General features: G+C 44.8%; 1 protein-coding gene and 1 long non-coding RNA gene across 9 annotated transcripts in view; one reads left to right on the forward strand and one right to left on the reverse strand.

The window, feature by feature from the left end:
* The window catches only part of BAHCC1 (BAH domain and coiled-coil containing 1), a 118,039-nt gene that overhangs the window by 32,763 nt on the left and 65,488 nt on the right, over nucleotides 1-19,788 (forward strand). The window contains exon 1 of one of the 8 annotated variants that reach the window (XM_080994324.1): nucleotides 15,112-15,148. The exons of the other annotated variants lie outside the window; for them this stretch is intronic. Within the exon in view, the coding sequence (XP_080850450.1) occupies nucleotides 15,127-15,148 (22 nt within the window). The 5' untranslated portion in view covers nucleotides 15,112-15,126. Of the gene's footprint in view, nucleotides 1-15,111; nucleotides 15,149-19,788 lie in introns of those variants that run through there. 8 annotated transcript variants of the gene reach the window in all.
* Nucleotides 1,888-4,772, reverse strand: LOC308471278. Its single transcript, XR_013982870.1, has 2 exons — nucleotides 3,011-4,772; nucleotides 1,888-2,346 (listed from the first exon to the last, which is right to left on the reverse strand). It is a non-coding gene; the product is annotated as an uncharacterized lncRNA (long non-coding RNA).

A 19,788-nucleotide genomic window follows, 5' to 3' on the forward strand; every position in this document is an offset into this window, starting at 1 on the left:
AGGTGTAAATTCAAGCAGTTGCTTGTGATCTAAGCTGTATGTTTGTGTCTGGGGGGGGAGAGAGAGAGAGAGAGAGAGAGAGAGAGAAACGGAGCACACAACACATGATTAGGACAGGGTTTTTATGGAAAGCAATTGTTAATAATAAAACATTTGCATAGCCTGTTTTATCCTCCCAACTTTCAGAAGGCAGCTTAGTAGCACAGGTGGGATTCACTGAAATCTTTGTGAGGTTGGCTGAGGGTGGGGCATCCATTCAGTTTCCTCCAGGGTCCAATCCATCAGTCACTGCAGCTGTGCACACTCCCGTCATACAGGGAGGGGGCAGGTGTGGGGGTTTGTGCGCTGGGGAGGAGGAAATGAACAGGGGTCCTGCCATGAGACTGGAAAAGTTTGTGACTTAATGGCTCGGTCCTGAGTTCTGCGCATAGGACGGAAAGAATCAACTGCCGTGTAGGCAGGATGTAACAAATGGCCGTGTGTTAGCGCTGCAGTGGCGAAGGAGATAAAATCTTAAGTATTTGTGGCCGTTGCCCACAAGAGCTAAACAGAACTGCCATGTTTAGGGGCAGTCTGGCAACAGATGCTGAGGGCAAACGAGAGAGCAGGTTTTGTCCCATGTTGGATGCGGGGCTAAGTAGACCCTTATCCCCAAACCAGCAGGGCAGTTCTTATGACCCAGCTTTGCCCAGCTGTAGTTACTAAGTCTCTCACACCACAGCGGGCCCAGAGTCCACTGGGATGACTTGTAGTTTTTTCTTTTTTAAGCAGATGTCAAGTAACATTAAAAGGAAAACCAGAGAGAGAGAGAGAGATCATGAATATTAAGCAAATCTTGCAATTTGGAGGCTGGGTCCCCCCCCCCCCCCCCATGGTGTTCAGGCACAGAAAAGTTGCAGACTCTTGCCATGCAAATGGCATTTAAGACTAGGGAGCGGAGGAATATTTCTCAGAAGTCGTTTATCATGGGGGCTTTCAGTGTAACAAAAGCTTTCTTCGAAAATGATCCCTTCATCCTGACAAACCACATCCCCAAGGGTGTGCTTGGACGCAGAGAGAAGTGGGTAGGGGCTTCGCTCCTCCTCCTCCTCCTGGGCTACTCTGGGACTCCCCCAATTCAGAAGGGCGTGGGACAGACAGTGACACCGTCCGGGAAACATCTGTTCTGCAAAATTGCTGGGAATGTTGACCGAGCTACAAGGACTTCGAGAAAGGGCTGTGCTAGCGTTTGGTCTGCTGCTGTGTGTTTTGGTCTGTGTGTTGAGGGTGGGGGCAAGGGCGAGCGAGCCATGTGCCGTGTGGCGATAGCCTAATTAAATATTAAAACACCCTGGTATTACAGCATCTTTAAAATGTACTTTTCAGAAAGATATTTATGACAGCTCATCTCTGCGAGGAGGGCTGACTCAGCTGTCTCCCAGAAAAGGGGTGAATTCATCCTTGGCATTCAATCCCTTCCTCTGTGCAGAGTTGGGGGAAAGGCTGCTTCCAAGACATGGCCCAGGGCCTGTGCTGGGTGGATGTCTGAAGGGGTCAGCTGCCTGCTTTCCGCCCTAAGGAGATGAACAAGAGATTCACAGGCAAACCACGGCTGTTTAGGAGTGGTCTTCGTAGCAACGCAACAGGGGTTTACAGATCAGGTTGAAGACCAATAATAATAATAATAATTTAATAATTTATTATTTATACCCCGCCCATCTGGCTGAGTCTCCCCAGCCACTCTGGGCGGCTTCCAGTCAAGTGTTAAAAACAATACAGCATCAGATATTAAAAACTTCCCTAAACAGGGCTCAAGACCGCCCTCCCAAACATGGGATTTACTCTGAAACGTCTTGGGCCTAATGAAATATTTTCCTGTGCATCTGGAGGCTTCCTCTTTTTCTCTCTCTACCAGCAAATGATGCCTTCCTAGATGTTGGCTTCACACTAGTTTGTGACTCTCTGGGATGCTGGGAGCCGATGCAAAGGGCGCTCCAAGAACTTGAGCAAAAAAGAGAAACATGCAAGCCTTGTTTTAATCTGCTGCGTAATAGCTTAGGATGGACCTGAATGAAATCAGGCACGGCACCTGAAATGTCCCCAAACTAAATATGGGGTGTTGGGTCCCTGTCAGCACAGTGCTTTGATACCTGTGCTGGAGCCTGTTTTCGATATACAGTGCTTGAAACTGTATTCTTTTAGCTGCTTCAATATAGAAAAGCCGAATACAATATATCAAAATAAAAGTTTTCGTTGCATTCAGGGATGCTTCCTTCAAAGTAAACCTGCATAGGATCAGGCTGGTAAGAGTGCCTTCTATATGGACATTCCTCTTTCAAAGGGGTCAGAAGCACTTTTTTTAAATAACTTTTTTATTCAAAATTAAAACAAAACATATTATCCAGAAACATATCATCCTTATTCCCCCCCCATTTTTCCTCCCTCCCCCTCCCTCCCACCATAGAACCCACCCACCCTCACCCCCCGACTTCCCTCAGTTCCAGTCTTTGATTTCTCTAAAAATGCTGTTTTCTGCATGTTACACAGTTGTATAGATCCTCAAAATATTTAGCTGATTATTATCAATAAAAAGTTTGTGAATGTTTATTCAAAGCCAGCCAAGGAGACCAGTTCGCTTTGTTACGTCTTCAAATACTTTGTAAAGGGTTCCCATTCATCTTTAAAGTCACAGTTATCCTTGTCCCGTAGCTTGTATGTCAGTTTTGCCAGTTCTGCATAGTCCATCAATTTTTCTTGCCATGATTCTTTAGTTGGGGTTTCTTCAGTCTTCCATCCTTGTGCTATTAAAACTCTCGCGGCCATTGTCGCATACATGAAGATGTTTTTTCAGCTTTTTTGGCAGATCTTTCCCTACAATCCCTAACAACAATGCTTCAGGATTTTAAACAAATGTTAAATGGAACATTTTCTTCAATTCGTTGTAAATCATTTCCCAAATTTTTAAAATTACCTTACAATCCCACCACATATGATAAAATGTCAAGGGGTCAGAAGCACTTTTAATGCACACCTGTAAATAGCTGGTGGAGTGTTCCATCCACGATGTCTCCCTAGGGGACAAAAAGGAAGAGTTTGGGTTTTGTTTAGTTTAGTTTTTTGTATATCAGGTGAGATGCTCAACTTCAGCATACCAGTGTGCCAAAAATGACTTACATTGACATGCATTTTTAAATGGCTAGGAACTATTGTAAGGCTTCTCTAATGGATTAACTAAATAATATATGTATGTGTGTATGTGTACACACACCCCCCCCCCCCGTAAAATAAAATGAAGCAGCATGAGACAGGCAAGTCTCCATGTGGAACTACAAGTGCGTCCTGAACCCTAACTTGATCTTGTCTTTTTCTTTTTGTCCAGAAACAGCATTGTTTTCTTTCACTCCGCCACACCCCATCCTGCAAAATTTGCACGCAGCACACTTCAGTTGCTTGACACTTGTAGCCCTCTCAGGGGCAGTTACTGTCTTTATTTAAAATATGTATATCCCAGCTGCTGTACCGGGCTCAAGTCAACTTCTAACCACAAAAACACCAAAACACCACAAGTTGCAATGTCTTCCATTCTCGATCCTCTGCCTGTACAACAGAAGGAAAGAAATGGATCCCCTGGGGGCCTCTCCCATCTGTTCTCCTGAAAGTTCAGCACCTCTTCTTCTTCTTCTTCTTTGCCTCATCCTTCCTGAAATCTTACAATTCCAGCTGGTCATTATTTGAAATCTGTAACTAGGAAAATGTGCCTGCATATTTGGTTCTTTCCTCCTCCTTCCAAATTTCTTTTCCTTTTGTGTTATGACTTGGCAATCTCAAGCCTGATATTTGTAAATCGGAGGCCTTTTGGGGGCTGAAAAGCAGGGTGAAAATGCTTTAACTACATGAAAGATGTGGTGTCTAGAGCCCTATCTAAGCAATTTCCTATGTGTATAACATTGCTTTGGAGAGAGAGTGGTATTACCTGTTCTAGACCTGCTACCACATTATTATTATTATTATTATTATTATTATTATTAATTATATACCACTCTTCATCCAAAGCTCTCAGGGCAGTTCACATCTCAGGAGTTTGGTAAAGAAGTTGGATATTTTTACTGTTAAACCCCCCCTCCCCACAAAACCTTGTATTGTAACAAATAAAGCAGGAGGGGGGAAACGGGCGAACAACAATGCAAGTTACTTTTGAAATCCTTGGAGAAAAGGCGGAATATAAGTGCAAAAACAGGAATAAAATAAAGACACATTTCTGGAACAGGGGAAGACAATCGTTCAACACTTGCCTTGGCAGTGTCTGAAGAATATGCACAATTTTGAGCATATGTATCCTGCCAAACCATCTGTGCGCAGTCAACAGGATACATTTATTCAGACCTTGTGGACATTACCAGGATGTGCGTGTCTTAGGAGCAAGCAGGTTCATCCCCCTCCCCTTCCATTCCTCCCATGTCATCTTTAAGACACGAGTAAGGAAAACTAAGCATAGAGGGGGCAGACGTTGAATCTGGAACAGGTGCAGGTGTTAAAGTGGGGCTAGGGATCCTTGTAGGTGCGGCTGGTTTTGTAACCCCAACCCATTCCCCTTAAATCATACTCCGGGCATGCTCAACTCTTCCTGGCTGTAACTGTGCCTTTTTCTTAATAGGCCAAAGGTAAAGGGACCCCTGACCATTAGGTCCAGTCGTGGCCGACTCTGGGGTTGTGGCGCTCATCTCGCTTTATTGGCCGAGGGAGCCGGCGTACAGCTTCCGGGTCATGTGGCCAGCATGACTAAGCCACTTCTGGCGAACCAGAGCAGCGCACGGAAATGCCATTTACCTTCCCACCAGAGCGGTGACTATTTATCTACTTGCATTTTGATGTGCTTTCGAACTGCTAGGTTGGCAGGAGCACGGACCGAGCAACGGGTGCTCACCCCATCACAGGAATTCGAACCGCCGACCTTCTGATCAGCAAGCCCTAGGCTCTGTGGTTTAACCCACAGCGCTACCCGCGTCCTTATCTTAATAGGCTGCCTGGATGCAAAAAGAGGATAGGTCTCCGGAACATTTTAATAATAGTGTGGAAGAGGTGACTTCTATGGATGTAACTGGCTTGCCTCTTCTGTGCAACAGTTAGGGTTGAGGAGTTCTGCCTTCTTTTGTATCTGGCAACCTTGCTTCTTTAAACAAGCAAGCAAGTTAGCTCAGATGTAATTTATCACTATATACTGCTGGAGCAGAGAGAGCACCTGGGGTAGTATTCTATCCAAACCACAGGTTGCAAAAAACCACAGGTTGCAAAAGCCAACTGCTTTTTATGGCAATCCTGTGCCACCTCTAAACCTTCTGCTTTGTCCTCTGTGCTTGAAGTGTGTGAGTTCTCTTTCACCATTGCTTCAAGCGTTACATTCTGAGAGCGGTCACATAGAGTGATTTCTTAACCTGTAACGTTGTTAACCGATGGAACTCACTGCAGCAGGGTTAGGTTGCATCTAAGGACTTGTTCTTGATGCAAATATTTCTGTTATTACAACAGGGGCCCACCCCCATACCCCCAAAAAATTGGCTGGTGGGGGGTTGTTGAGAGAACCCCCAGAACCAGCCCAGGACAAGCAGAAATGCTTTTGCTGATGGAGCGGTTGTAACAGTGAGACACTGGATTCCTCTCTGGGTTTGCTTTTCATCCACTCCCTTTTCTATGTAAGTAGTGCTCTCTTCCCAGAACACTTATATCTATATCCTTTCCCAGTTAAACCTAACAGTTCCAAATTTAGTTACACTTTCCTCTCGTACATTTCCCTATTTCATTCATCTACCTGCTTGCAATCACATAGCAGAGCAATGAAGAAGCCCTCCTCTTAAGGCTGAAGTGGGATTCACAAAATAAAACCAATATTTATCTTACTGGTGGTTGGAAGGCACGCACCTATAAATTCTACTTTATTGCATGCAGCCTGTTTGGGTAATTTCTCTCTCCCCTCTTTCCCCCTCATGTAAGGCTTCAATTAAAAAAGAAAGAAAGAAAGAAAGCCAACCACCCTCTTGACTTAAGTTGATTTTCAAAGAAACTCCTGCGGCGTTAAATTTTTAGCGATTTGATGTGCCTAAACTCATGGCCCCAGAGAATCTATTGCCTGTCCTGGATAGTATTTCCTTTGCCCTGCTTTTTTTTTTTTTTTTTTTTTTTTAAAGTTAAATCCAGGATGTCCTGTGACTACGCCAAAGGAGTGTCCTGAAGATCTTGCTGGACTACAACTCCCATCATCCCTGACAATTGGCTTTGCTGGTTGAGGCTAATGGGAACTGTAGTCCAACAACTTCTGGAAGCCCCCACATTGGCTACCCCCATGTTTTCCCAGATAGTGAACTATGGGAGTAAGGTCACCCAGTTTGGTAGGGGGGCAAAGGATAAAATAAACTACTTTCAGGGGCCCTCAAGTTGCCAGTTGACCATTCTTGGCTTACAACATTGGTCTATTAATAGAAATCAATGCACCTAGATTGGAAAATGAGACCTGTCAGGGTTGGACTACAACTCCCATCCTCTCTAGCTAGCAGGATGAGTGGTCAGGGATGATGGGAATTGTAGTCCAAAACAACAACAATAGATGGAGACCCATAAGTGCTTCACCTGCACGGGCAGCGAACGATTTGCATGGAGGTTATGTTCCAAGGCACCACACGCTTACGTGAAATTGCATATAATCGGAGCACCCATGGAAAAAGCCTGGAAACACACCCTGCCCCGTTCCGCTGCATTTTGGAGCCTAGACTGCCCCCAGTTTTGGAGCCTAGATGCGGTTGGTGGGGAGAGGATGAATTTGTTACTCCTCTATCTAGGTTCCAAAATTGGTTGGGTGGAGGTAAAATTGTGGTTTTCAGGGGTAAAGATAAAGGGACCCCTGAGCATTAGGTCCAGTCGTGGCCGATTCTGGGGTTGCGGCGCTCATCTCTCGCTCTATAGGCCGAGGGAGCCGGCGTACAGCTTCCAGGTCATGTAGCCAGCATGACTAAGCTGCTTCTGGCGAACTAGAGCAGCACACGGAAACGCCGTTTACCTTCCTGCCAGAGCGGTAACTATTTATCTACTTGCACTTTGACGTGCTTTCAAACTGCTAGGTTGGCAGGAGCAGGGACCGAGCAACGGGAGCGGGGATTCAAACCGCCAACCTTCTGATCTGCAAGTCCTAGGCTCTGTGGTTTAACCCACATCGCCACCCATGTCCCTTTTCATTGCTTTTCAGGGGTTAAGTGGCAGCTAAAGGGAGGGGCTAAGGACTTCCACACATGGCACTGACCCTCTGCTGTACCTGCATTCCCATGATCTCTGAAAACAAGTGAATGGGGCCAAGGTTGGAATGTACAATTCCTTGGAATTATCGATGGCTGGGGAGGCTCACCAAGAGAATGGGGGGGCAGAGATACAGGGACAAAATGGCCTTGGATCTTGTGCCTTTACCTGGTTCACACCGCTGTTAAGGAGGTGTGAAACTTGCCAGCATCACAGTAACAGCGATTTTACACTCAGTTCTTCCCAGAGTGTGAATTACACCACCCAGGGTGAAGAGGGAACAACTGCAGGCTGCAGTGGGTGTAAGAAACCACACGGATGCAGCAGTTCTGAATTCTAATTTCGTTCCAGATTTCACCGCCAGGCAGAGCTGAGGAGGATTTGCTGCATATCTGCCTTTATTGCTGACGGTATGCTGCCTCACACAAGGCTAATGTTATCCTTTGCAAGGGGTTAGGGGCGGGGGAAGAGGGGGGGGAAAAGACCCACCTCTTGACCACTGTAGGGCACATGTAAGGCTGTTCCTGGAGTCTTGCACTCAGTTTTTGGAATCTACCTTTGAAACTTAAACGTTGCTCTGTGTGTGTGCGCGCGCATGCACACAATAAAGAGAATGATCCAAGGTCTGAAAGAAATCTCTAAAGAGCAAAAGCTTTCAAATGTGGCAGGCAGTTGATGGGTAACGTGGACAGAGCAAATGTTGACCACCTTAATCTCGGTTTCCAAACTGGGCTTTAGGCTATGGTTGCAGGGGGAGTCCATAGAACCGTGCCTGGTGGCCACAGGTGAGATGCAGCACGGTGACATCACTCCAGCCTAGATAGCTCAGTTGGCTAGAGCGTGGTGGTGATAACACTAAGGTTGCAGGTTCTGTCCCCATATGGGACAGCTGCATATTCCTGCATTGCGAGGGGTTGAACTACATGTTCCTCAGGGTTCCTTCCAACTTAACAATTCTGTATATCTGTACATACAAATCAAAGGAAAGGAGCGATCCAGCTCCTCCACTGGCTGCGTGGCTGAAAACCTCCTCTGGTAGGAGAATGGGGAACGTCAGAGCAACAGATCTGAATGTTAAAAGTCGACACAACGGTAGCGAACAATTACTTTTTACCATATAGTGTGGCTGGATTCTCCATTAATGTGCCCATGTTAGAGGCTCTTTGAAAACCTGGACCCAAAACAAGAGGGGCTCAGATAACAGACGTTACAGTGGTACCTCGGGTTAAGAACTTAATTTGCTCTGGAGGTCCGTTCTTAACCTGAAACTGTTCTTAACCTGAGGTACCACTTTAGCTAATAGGGCCTCCCGCTGCCCCCGCGCAATTTCTGTTCTCATCCTAAGGTAAAGTTCTTAACCTGAGGTACTATTTCTGGGTTAGCGGAATCTGTAACCTGAAGCGTCTGTAACCCAAGGTACCACTGTATTCAGCTGGCATGTGAAAGTGGTCTTGAAATCTCTGACTTTTTGAGCTGCTTTGTCTTTTAGAGGTTTGCATGTGTTTCTTGGCTTTCTACAGCAAGGAGTTTCCACACTATCTACTCATGAATGTCTGGATCTGTTTTTAGGGCACATTTCACAACAAAAGTTGCTGGAAACCCCAAAACCTTGCAGAGCTCACTGGCCTGAAATTTTGCCTGTTACTCTTTCTAAACTTCACATTTTGCATTATTGTAATATCTCTTGGATATTATCTTTTACCTATCATTTTCCTTCATCCTTAAATACATTTTCATGCAGTTAGTTTTACTTCTCAGAAGCTTTCGGAGAAACTTCTGGAGCAGCAAAACATCACCCCTCTCCCAAACGTGGATTACTGCATATCCCTTACAACAATTTATAATAAGCCTAGTTTCCCTATTCTTGGAACAAGTAGCAAAGCATACATTTAAGGTCTTTTTCTTTTTCTAGTATGATTTGGAAGCCATCTATGTTTGCATCTAATCAGGCCCAGTGGAGATAAAACTGAATGCAAATAATACTTTTTTTGTTTTGTTCCTAATCACATTATAGCTAATATAATTCTATTAGTCTGATCTGTACCACCAGTTGTCGTCTGAAAACACCGCACCGTAATCTTAATCAACACAAACTCTAGGCATGCAAGCGGGGAAAGGCTTTTTCATCCTGTGGTTTTTTTGTGCAACGTCTCATGATTGCACCAACTGTTAAAAGGATGCTATAGGCATGAATTTATCTCTGTATTTTTGTAAGGATGCCACATAAATGTTGCAAGGGAACTGTACATATCAGGAGAACAGTCTTTTTTAAAAAAATGAAAGAGGGTTCAGGGGGAGATATTGTCTCAGCCAGTGACAGTGCTAGGGTTTCTTCTGCTTCCGTTCCTCCAGGACTAGGTAAGCAGTTTATTTTTTGCTAGAAAAGCAAAGGCACTTCTAGGAAGTGTACCTTATGGATGCATGAACTGATAGCTCTCCCCACCTCAGAATATTCAAAGTATGGTGAGTATGCATGAGATATGGTGGCCAAGTACCTGATGTGCTTGTCTGCGTCACTAAAGATTGAGGAATCACCCTTTACTGTACAGATGTCAACAGTTCCGTTGGCTGTAAATGGATGTGTGTTCCACTGAGAAGGTGACATGGGTCTTGGTTGAAGCTAAGCAGGTTTGGGTCTGGCCCAACCTGGATGAGTTACTTACCTGGGAAGCGCATGTGCACACCTTTGTTTCACGATGGAAGGAAGTTTCATAAATGTAATAAACAAGCAAAATAAGTTATGCCATAAGTTTGCATTTCTTAATCCATGCCTGTTGAATACAGCTGAAAATGTTTCTAGCTAATATCTTAGGACAGGGCTTAAAACTTGCTAGATCTTCTTTGGTGGATCTCAGTTCTAGTAAAAAACAACAACCAAAGTTAGGTGCAAAATAGCGTCTCTGTGAATAGGGCGCCTCTGAACACATGCTAAGTCCAAGTCACAAGACAGGAGATTCCGACTTAAAATCTTAAGAACTTCCTGACGGTAAGAGCTGTTCGACAGTGGAACGGACTCCCTGGGAAGGTGGTGAACTCTCCTTCCTTGGAAGTTTTAAAGCAGAGGTTGGATGGCCATCTGTCATGGATGATCTAGTTGAGATTCCTGCATTGCAGGGGGTGGAACCAGGTGACTCTCAGGGTCCCTTCCAACTCTACAATTCTAAGATTTTAAGTATTTGTGATCCAGTCCAGAACCGAGCCCAGAAGTCCTTTCACACAAAAGTTCAACACCTTGTTTCCCCCCGAGTGTTCCGTTTCAGCAACCTCATTTAGAGTGGGCAGGAGAAAGATGCTTTTCAGTTAATGCTTCTTCCTAATTGCATCACAGCTCATAGTAGCAATGCAGCAATAGAGGTACTGCTGATCTGTGCCACTGGTTTTCCTCTGAAAATTCCATTTCACCAGTTGTAAACCTTTCAAAGATCCTTAATCTGCCTTCTGCCCACCTCTGTCCCAGAATATGTTTCGCCTTCCTGCTGGACTACAGGAAGAGATGAGAAGTTCTCCACACAGTTTGACATTTCTGCCCACTTCTTGTTGGTCACTTGGAGGACTGAAAATGGAAAATGCCATTTAAAATGCCATTTTAAAACACTTGATGGTAAAATAGCATGCAACAGGCAACTTGACCATGATCAGATATTTTTATCAGCAGGAGCAAGAGATTTAATGTTCTATAGAAGAAGAAGATTATGATATTGGGCATGAAACCCACTCTTGATAATCGATTTTTCCCTCCTGTTGCACATTCTCATGGCCCTTATGAATCAGAAACAACAGTGTACTCCTAGCCATGTCTACTCAGAATTAAGTCCAGTTGAATTCATAGGCTCTTACTTCCAGGTAAGCAGGGCTAGGATTGCAGACTAAGTTAGATGTTACAGTGGTACCTTGTGTCTTGAACTTAATCCATTCCGGGAGTCTGTTCTACTCTCCAAACCGTTTGAAAACACGGCGCAGCTTCCGATTGGTTGCAGGAGCTTCCTGCACTGAAGCAGAAGCCGTGTCGGATGTTCGGCTTCCGAAAAGCGCTTGCAAACCGGAACACTTACTTCCAGGTTTGCAGCTTTTGGGAGCCGATTCGTTCAGCAACTAAGCTGTTCGAGAACCAAGGTACCACCGTACTCAGTTTGATTCCGATCAAGTAGGCAGTCCTTCTTAGGCTGGAGACAGAAGATAGTTTTTAAGAGTGTTTCATTTTAATTATTAGGTATATATGTGTATTTCGTTTTTCTCACAGTCATCTCATGCAAAACAGGTTTTTATAACAATACAAAAATGCACATGAAGTGATAGTGCAATGAGACTGTATATACAAGATGGGCTTTGATGCCTCTTTCAAACCACCTTCCGTGGTCTTTAAAAAACAAACAAACCCGGCTGTCCAACTCTTATCTTTAGTGGGTAGCTTGTTGGTATCCAAATCCTGGATATCCTGCTTTCAATATTTCCCACCCACTACCAGCAGACAGGAGTATAAAGAATGCTTTATAGTTTTGTAGCCAAAGAAGTTCAGGATCTGTTTGGGCTTTCAACCATTGGCATTGATCAGGACATCTATTCTGCATTCTCTCTCTCTTCCCCCCGCCCTCTCTCTCTTGTCAAAAGGCGACAGATTGCAAGTGGCACTTACAACGTAGAGACTAGGTTGTGATTACCCATTGGATAACATTTTAATTGTGCTTCTGGCACTCTGTCAAGCTAATTTGAACTGCATTTCAATATTACAACATTTATTTAGGCCCATAACAATATGGATTAATCTTAAATTATAATACAGGGAGAATTCAGCATTTATTTCCTATTTGCCAAATATTTAAAAAGGGAGCCCTGACAGGAAACAGAAACGTGCAAGCACCCGAGAAAAAACAGCAACCACAACCCTTTGTAACCGCTGGGTGAAGGCACAGATTGAATTGAGAAGAGCAAGAGGAGAAGAACTTGCATTTATTATGATATGTGGACAGAACTTAGGAAAGTAACTTAAAAGTAAGCTTTCATAATGGCGTATCTCTTTCTTGATCGGCCTTTTGTGATTTGCATTGGAGGGCAAAGCAATAACTAGCTGCTATCCAAGTTGCACAGTTTCAGTTTGCAGTGAAATTAATAGCTGAAAAATACTGATTTTTTTAATTTTTGTCTAAACAAGCAGTTTGGAATGTGTTCGTAAGCACACAAAAGTCCGGTTTGCAGGTCCCGTTAAACCAGAGATGATGAACCTGAAGTCCTCCAGATGCTGTTCTATCAGCCACTGGTTTGCCACCCCTGTGTTAAACCATCGCTAAAAACAACAACCTGTGTTCCTACTTTAGGGAAGGGCCATAGCTCTGTGATAAGAGCATCTGCCGTGCAAACATAAAGTCGCAGGTTCAATCCCCAGCATCTCCAGGTAGGGTTGGGAGAGACTCTTGCCTGAAATCCTGGGGAACCGTTGCCGATCAGTATAGACCAGAGTCTCCCAAACTTGGATCTTCCACTGGTTTTGGACTACAGCTCCCACCATCCCTAGCTAGCAAGACCAGTGGTCAGGGATGATGGGAACTGTTGTCCCCCCAAAAAGCTGGAGACCCAAGTTTGGGGAAAACTGGTGTAGACAACACTGAGCTAGATGGACTACCAGTCTGACTCAGTATAAGGGAGCTTCCTATGTTCTTAATATGAATAAGCAACATGCTGGTACGTGCAGCTCAAAAGTTCTTGTTCTGTTCATCCTCTGATGCTGCTACAGCACTAGGAACAAACTAGAACCTGGCTTGATGAGATGTCATAACCCAGGTTTGTGGTTTGTTCCACTCCAGAGAAATCGTGAATGGTAACCATGGTTTGTTTTTGACTTACTGCTCATGGTTTGATTGTGGGAAATAAGCCAATTGCATGGGTTTCTATATTATAACAAGCCAGACTGTTGACTCATGTGGAGTGAGACCTTTTCAGCAATGTGCACCAGCACACTAGGTGTTCACATAAAACCATAGATTTTTTTTTAAGAAACCTATGGCTTACTGTGACATGCAAAACATGCTATACATGTGGAAACCTAAGGTATCAGGTGATACTGAATACAGGTCTGCTTGCGGCAATTCCTGTGATTGTGACAGCTGTAAAACGTGTTGTCAGAATTGAATTATTGCTGTGGACCAATAGCCATGATACCTCTTTTACAGATTACATTGTTTCAGCCTCCCAAATATGGTAAGTCTTGTAGACAGAAAATATAGCGTGTGTGAACAGGTTCTGAAAAATGTATTTTCGCCGGTGCAATGGAATCTCTTAGATAAACTTTGCTAGTTTTCTGTCTTCTCCCCAAACAAAATATGCCATTTACCCAAAGCATTGCAGATAATCTCAAAATATCCTGAATTTATTTTGGATTAAGCCAAGGCCACTTGTTCACTTACTTTGTTTTATTAATACTTTATTAAAACACCTTTTCTGCCAGCAGACCCCGATGAACTTGCCACATAGCCATGTTGGATTTTAGGAATGTTCCATACGTATATCATCTTTTTGATGGTGCCCTGTGTTGGATACTTCAGAGAACAAGGTGTGAAAGTACCATATACCGTATTTTTCCGTGTATAAGACTAGGTTTTTCCCCTAAAAAAGAATGTCCAACATTAGGGGGCGTCTTATACATGGGGCCGTCTTATAGATGGAAAACTATGGTACATTAAATCAATTCTTTTAGTTTGCTGTCATTTTTCAACTACCGGAGATGAACAGCACAGTTCTATTGTATATCGCAAGTCCAGCTAAGTTCAGTGGGGTTTAGACCCAGGTTAGTAGATATAGGATTTGCAGTTTTACTGATGCTTGGTGCAAAACGGTTTATTCTTCTCCCCTTACCATTTTTTAAAGGAATCCACATGCTGTTTGTTGTCAAAGCAATCAGTATCTTAAGCCAACATAATATCTAAAGCACTTTTGTTAATGTTTATTAACTTCAGGTATTTTATATGCCTCCTTTCCCCAGCTCCAGGCAGTTTATGTAATGGTACAGCAACAAAAAAAGTAAATAAAAATTGCCAGCACTTTTGTATAATTAAAGCCTACTTCTGTCGCTAGCTAATTTGTCTGCTGAGGGAGAGTCTGGCCTTCATAATATTGCTTTGGTGCTGCAGAATATGCCTTTCTAGGAGTCCATGCCTTGATGTCTTAATGAAAGGCTTTGCCGTTCTCTCTGTGCCAAAGTTTGGGAACTTACAGGCAGCAGATGACAAGAGTCTTCCCTGGTATTACTCACTGGCTTATCTCTCATGGGCCTAAAAAGAAAAAAAAATGCACCCCATTGTTTTCCCTGGTTCCAGCAACGCTGAGAGGGAACATGGGAGTTTTTGAGAACGGCAGCAATGAGAAGGGATGTTCTGAATGTCTGACCAGTACCTTGCATATTGTAAGGGAAATATTGCAAGCTGGTGTTCTCTTCTACCCCACATGCACCCACCCCTTGGGTTCCAAAAGAGAGGCAAAAATGGCGCCAGAAGAGATCTGAACTGCCGGGAGCGTAAATGGCATTTTCTCCCCACTTTGCCTCCCAATTCTTCTCTGGGAGTTTATTTTAGGAAGAGAGGCATCAGTTGAGGGCACAGCACTCCTCGTTGGCCGGCAGCCAAGCAGACCCCAAGTAATTATAGCGAAAATCCAAACAATTCTCAGGGGCTTGGAATCTTTAAATCTATACGGAGAGCTCCGGGCCTGTTAAAGAAGAGGGTTACAAGCAATCCCCTCCTGAAGTGGATGCAGCCATCTTGGGAGACACGGCTGACAGGAACCGTCCTCTGAGGAGGCTGTCACGCATGCATGTAGTCGCCTTGTTTTAACAAGTTCTGGCGTTATCAGCCGAAGGAACCAGAAACTGATTGGGAGATGAGGGGACGAGAGCCAAGAGGTAACCGTGTGCTTTGCCAATGGGTCACTAGGATGGGTTCTGACCCCAGCTTGCTTTGACTTGTAGCGGGGTCTTGTTTGTTGAAGCAGCTGGTGAGCCTCTCTGAAGGGGCTGTGTGTGTGTGTTTGTGTGTTGGGGACAAGAGCCTCTTCTCTAAAGACATCCCTGGTGGTTTCACTAAATTGGTCCCTGCACTTCAAGGGAAGTTGCTAGGTTAAGTGGCCCACCAGAACCCCCTCCCTCCTTTTGCTGTGTGATGGGTAAGGATGCCTGTGTACTGTCACTGCCTGCATGTGGCCAGCGCACCTGTGTGTGACAAGCAGCCTAACTCGGGCCTTGGCTCTGTTGTTTACTGCAAGTGCTAACAAGAGTGTTTTCAAGTTTCCTGGCCGAGAAACTTACTGAGCTCCTCTCCAGAGGTTGAGAGCAGACCCTAGGCTACTTCAGGGCCTAAGCTGGAGCAGGTTTCAGTCTAGAGCTCATCCCTCAAACAAGTGTCAGAGCTCGGAGGAATATGCAAAGAATTAATCGAATGCTCTGAGCATGTGCAGAGTGGTTCCCCCCCCACACACATTGGAGGATTAGAGACAAGGGTTTCCAAGGTATATGTCTTCCAGACAGGCTTGAGCACCAGCGCTTTTTATAAAAATGGTAAGCAAGGGTGTCAGATGTCCCTACTTGCAGTGCCCTTTGCCCACCAAACTTGAATTTGTTATACACACAGGCTCAGCCTTCAGTCTCCATTTGTGTACACCCTCTGCCCTCCACAGGTTTGTACAGTGGTACCTTGGGACTCGGGTGGCGCTGTGGGTAAAACCTCAGCGCCTAGGAATTGCCGATCGCATGGTCGGCGGTTCGAATCCCCGCGGCGGGGTGCGCTCCTGTCGTTCGGCCCCAGCGCCTGCCAACATAGCAGTTCGAAAGCACCCCTGGGTGCAAGTAGATAAATAGGGACCGCTTACCAGCGGGAAGGTAAACGGCGTTACGTGTGCTGCGCTTGCTCACCAGATGCAGCTTGTCACGCTGGCCACGTGACCCGGAAGTGTCTGCGGACAGCGCTGGCTCCCGGCCTATAGAGTGAGATGAGCGCACAACCCTAGAGTCTGGCAAGACTGGCCCGTACGGGCAGGGGTACCTTTACCTTTACCTTGGGTTACATATGCTTTAGGTTACAGACTCTTCAGGTTACAGACTCGGCTAACCCAGAAATAGAACCTCGGGTTAAGAACTTTGCTTCGGGATGAGAACAGAAATCGTGCAGCGGCAGCGCAGCGGCAGCAGGAGCCCCCATTAGCTAAAGTGGTGCTTCAGGTTAAGAACAGTTTCAGGTTAAGAACAGACCTCCAGAACGAATTAAGTTCTTAAACCAAGGTACAACTGTATTTGGATGGTGTTAACAGTTTCCTCCAGTCTGCCCTTCCCCTCCACTTCCCAGAGTTTCCTCCCTCCCAGAGGTTCCTGTTCCATGGAAACCCTGTTCTACAAGGAAGGAGATGGGCATTCAGGAAAGTGGAGAGGGGGGCAAACAGAGGAAGCAAACTATAGGCTGCTGGGAGGCAAAGGAGATATTCATTGACACTGGAAAGCAGCTGTTTTATGAATCATCAAGAGGAAGACTTGCTCGTCTGCCCCTCAGCATGTCAGCCCTTGGGAGAACTCCCTGCCATGGAACTGAGGCCTAGGCTGCAATTTCTAACAGGACCCCAAAATTGACCGGGCACATATTTTCAAAACTGAAAGAGTTAAAAGTTTTTTTTTTTTTTTTAAGTATTGTATTTCCAAGGGGTGCACATTTTCCTGGGCTCCTCTTACATTATGGGATTTTGCCACACACACACCCCACCCTAATTTATCATATATTGTTAGCTGCTTTGAGTATCTCCATTGGAGTGGGAAAGAAAGTGGGATAGAAATGTTTTGTTTTAAATAAACTGGTTGTCTCACAATGGGGCGACTGCCAAGCTTTCTCTGAGGCGTGGAGCGTTGCCAGAGTCGGAAGTGGGGCAGTGGCCTAGCAGGACTGAAAAGATCTGCTGATCTCATACGGCATTTCTACTTCGGTGACATAACTAACAAGATAATAATTAAAGTCAGTTGCTTTAAGATGCCTCCAGATAATCACCATCAAGCTCTAAGAAGAATCTGTCCCCTAAGCTCACTTATAAGTTCAAAAATAATACATTTCTTTCCATTATATAGGAAAGTCACCAAATTGTAACATGGCTGCAAACGCGCACGCACAAACGCACACTGCTGTATCCAAGGTTGGACTACCTCAGGGTACCTAGAAATATGATCTTAAGCCATGCCCAGGGCTAATTCTGGGAAGTCCCAAATAAACATTATAAGATTAGCACTCTTTTCCTGGCCGTCATTGTTTCAGCAGGGACCATAGCCCGTTGGCAGAGCACACGATGCAGACATTCCCAGGTTCAATTCTTGGCACCTCTGGTTAAAAGAATCAGGTAGGAGGTGATGGAGAAGACTACTGTTTGAGACACTGGGTAGCTGATACTATGGTCAGAGTAGACAATATTAGGCTAGATCAGGGGTCAGCAAACTTTTTCAGCAGGGGGCCAGTCCGCTGTCCCTCAGACCTTGTGGGGGGGCAGACTATATTTATTTATTTATTTATTTGGGGGGATGAACGAATTCCTATGCCCCACAAATAACCCAGAGATGCATTTTAAATAAAAGCACACATTCCAGTCATGTAAAAACACCAGGCAGACCCCACAAATAACCCAGAGATGCATTTTAAATAAAAGGACACATTCTACTCATGTAAAAACACGCTGATTCCCGGACCATCTGCGGGCCGGATTGAGAAGGCAATTGGGCCGCATCGGCCCCAGGGCCTTAGTTTGCCTGCCCGTGGGCTAGATAATGGACTAAATAGACTGACAGCTTCCTATGTTTCTGACTGTAGGTCCTTGCGTCCCAGATTCCCTTTCTGTGGATTCTAATATTCAGCATCATGCAACTCTTTGAACTGCCATGTGGGGGTCACTAGAGAGTTCCAATGAGGGATTGCAACACCATGACAGAAGTTGAGTTTATGTTCTTACCCTAACCCTACCCGCCCCCCTTTATAAGGTGTTCACACAGGTTGTGATTGGGCACATGCTTTGCAGTCCAATATGGGGCGCAGGTGGCTTGCTGAGGCGAAACTGAGAAACCATCCACTCTTGCCTTTTGACACAGCTCCAGGAAGTTCTCCAGTTACCTTCCGAACAGGTTTGGGACTTGGAGGGTGCTTTCAGGATGAACTTGGAAGGGTTACTTTCTTCTCCATCCTGTTTCTTCAGGAGTGCACTCTAGCAGTCCCTGTGAACTTCCCTGCTTCCCAGACAGCGGTGTTTATGCAGCTGTGCCAACTGCTCTGTTACGTAGTGCTTAGAGCCAGGCAGGGACCATAACACAGCATCTTTTTTTCCTTTTCATTTTTGGGGTCCAAATTCTACAGATTTGACCTCGTTTAGTTAGGGGCTTGCTTTTCTCCAGAGCTCTTTACAATAAGATTTAACTAGAGTAACCTCCATGAACCTAAAACACAGAGATCTGTTAGCGGAGGGGGGAGAAAATACTTTGAATTGTAGATTACCTAGGAAAACAGCCCAGGAGATCTGACCTCCCGCTCCCAACTCCCCTTTTTAACTTACCTCACCTCCACTTCCTCCTCAGAGGCTGGGATTCTTACTGGGCCTTCTGCCATCTCTCCTTATATACTTTATTTGTAGTGATCTGAGGGGCGGGTGTCTATTCTCACTTTTCACGAGCATGAGTTTTGTTGAAAATAGACTATTAAAACATGTATCGATTCTTCAAAGTCTTTATAAAGTTTTTAGGTGTTCAACCTTAAGACTTTTACAAGGCTATGCCTGAAAATATTGAGTGAATGTGACTCACTTGTTTGTAAAAGGTGCATTTTAAAAAATAAATTATATTTATTTCTAAGTTTCAGACGTTTACAAATTGATACATGCTTTTCCATTTCACATTTGACTTCCCCACCGCCCCTCCATGGTTTGCCCCATATTTTCTAACATTGCAGCATATAATGTTTGTTAAATGCGTGTATTGCACAGGTACACTCGTGCAAGTTGCCTGCTCTAAACATCCCATAAGATGCACATCACGTCGTATCTTGTGATGGGCTTTCATGAGAAGCTGCTAAGGGAGTCTATCTGGGCTGAAGAGCAGAATATAAATAGAAGTAATCAGGGAGCTGTGGTTGACGGTTGCTCCCTGTTCAAATACATATTGGGTGACAAACCTGGGTTTGCTTCTTATGTGTCAAATGCGTGAAACAGTCTTGAATCACGGTGGCCTGTATAAAGGTACCAAGATTTTCCTGTGTAAAGAGACCTTCTTGCCAGGTTGGATGGGGTTGAAAAAAGGTCTCTGTAAGAAATTCCACCTCCTTCTCCCTCTCTCCCTCACTTCTTTGATCCTCCTCTGTCTCTAGCTTGTCACCCCTCATTTACCACAAAACATTCACCACATTTTCCATGTTGGTTGCAATTTATTTTTCAGTCACCAGCTGCTTTCCCAATCTCATTCTCTCTCGCACACAACCATGTTCTCTCCTCGCTCCTCCCATGCCTCCCCCCTGCTGCTCCCAACTATTATTATTAATA

The sequence above is a fragment of the Podarcis pityusensis genome, assembly GCF_964106645.2.
Source record: "Podarcis pityusensis genome assembly, chromosome: 2".
NCBI lineage: Eukaryota > Metazoa > Chordata > Lepidosauria > Squamata > Lacertidae > Podarcis > Podarcis pityusensis.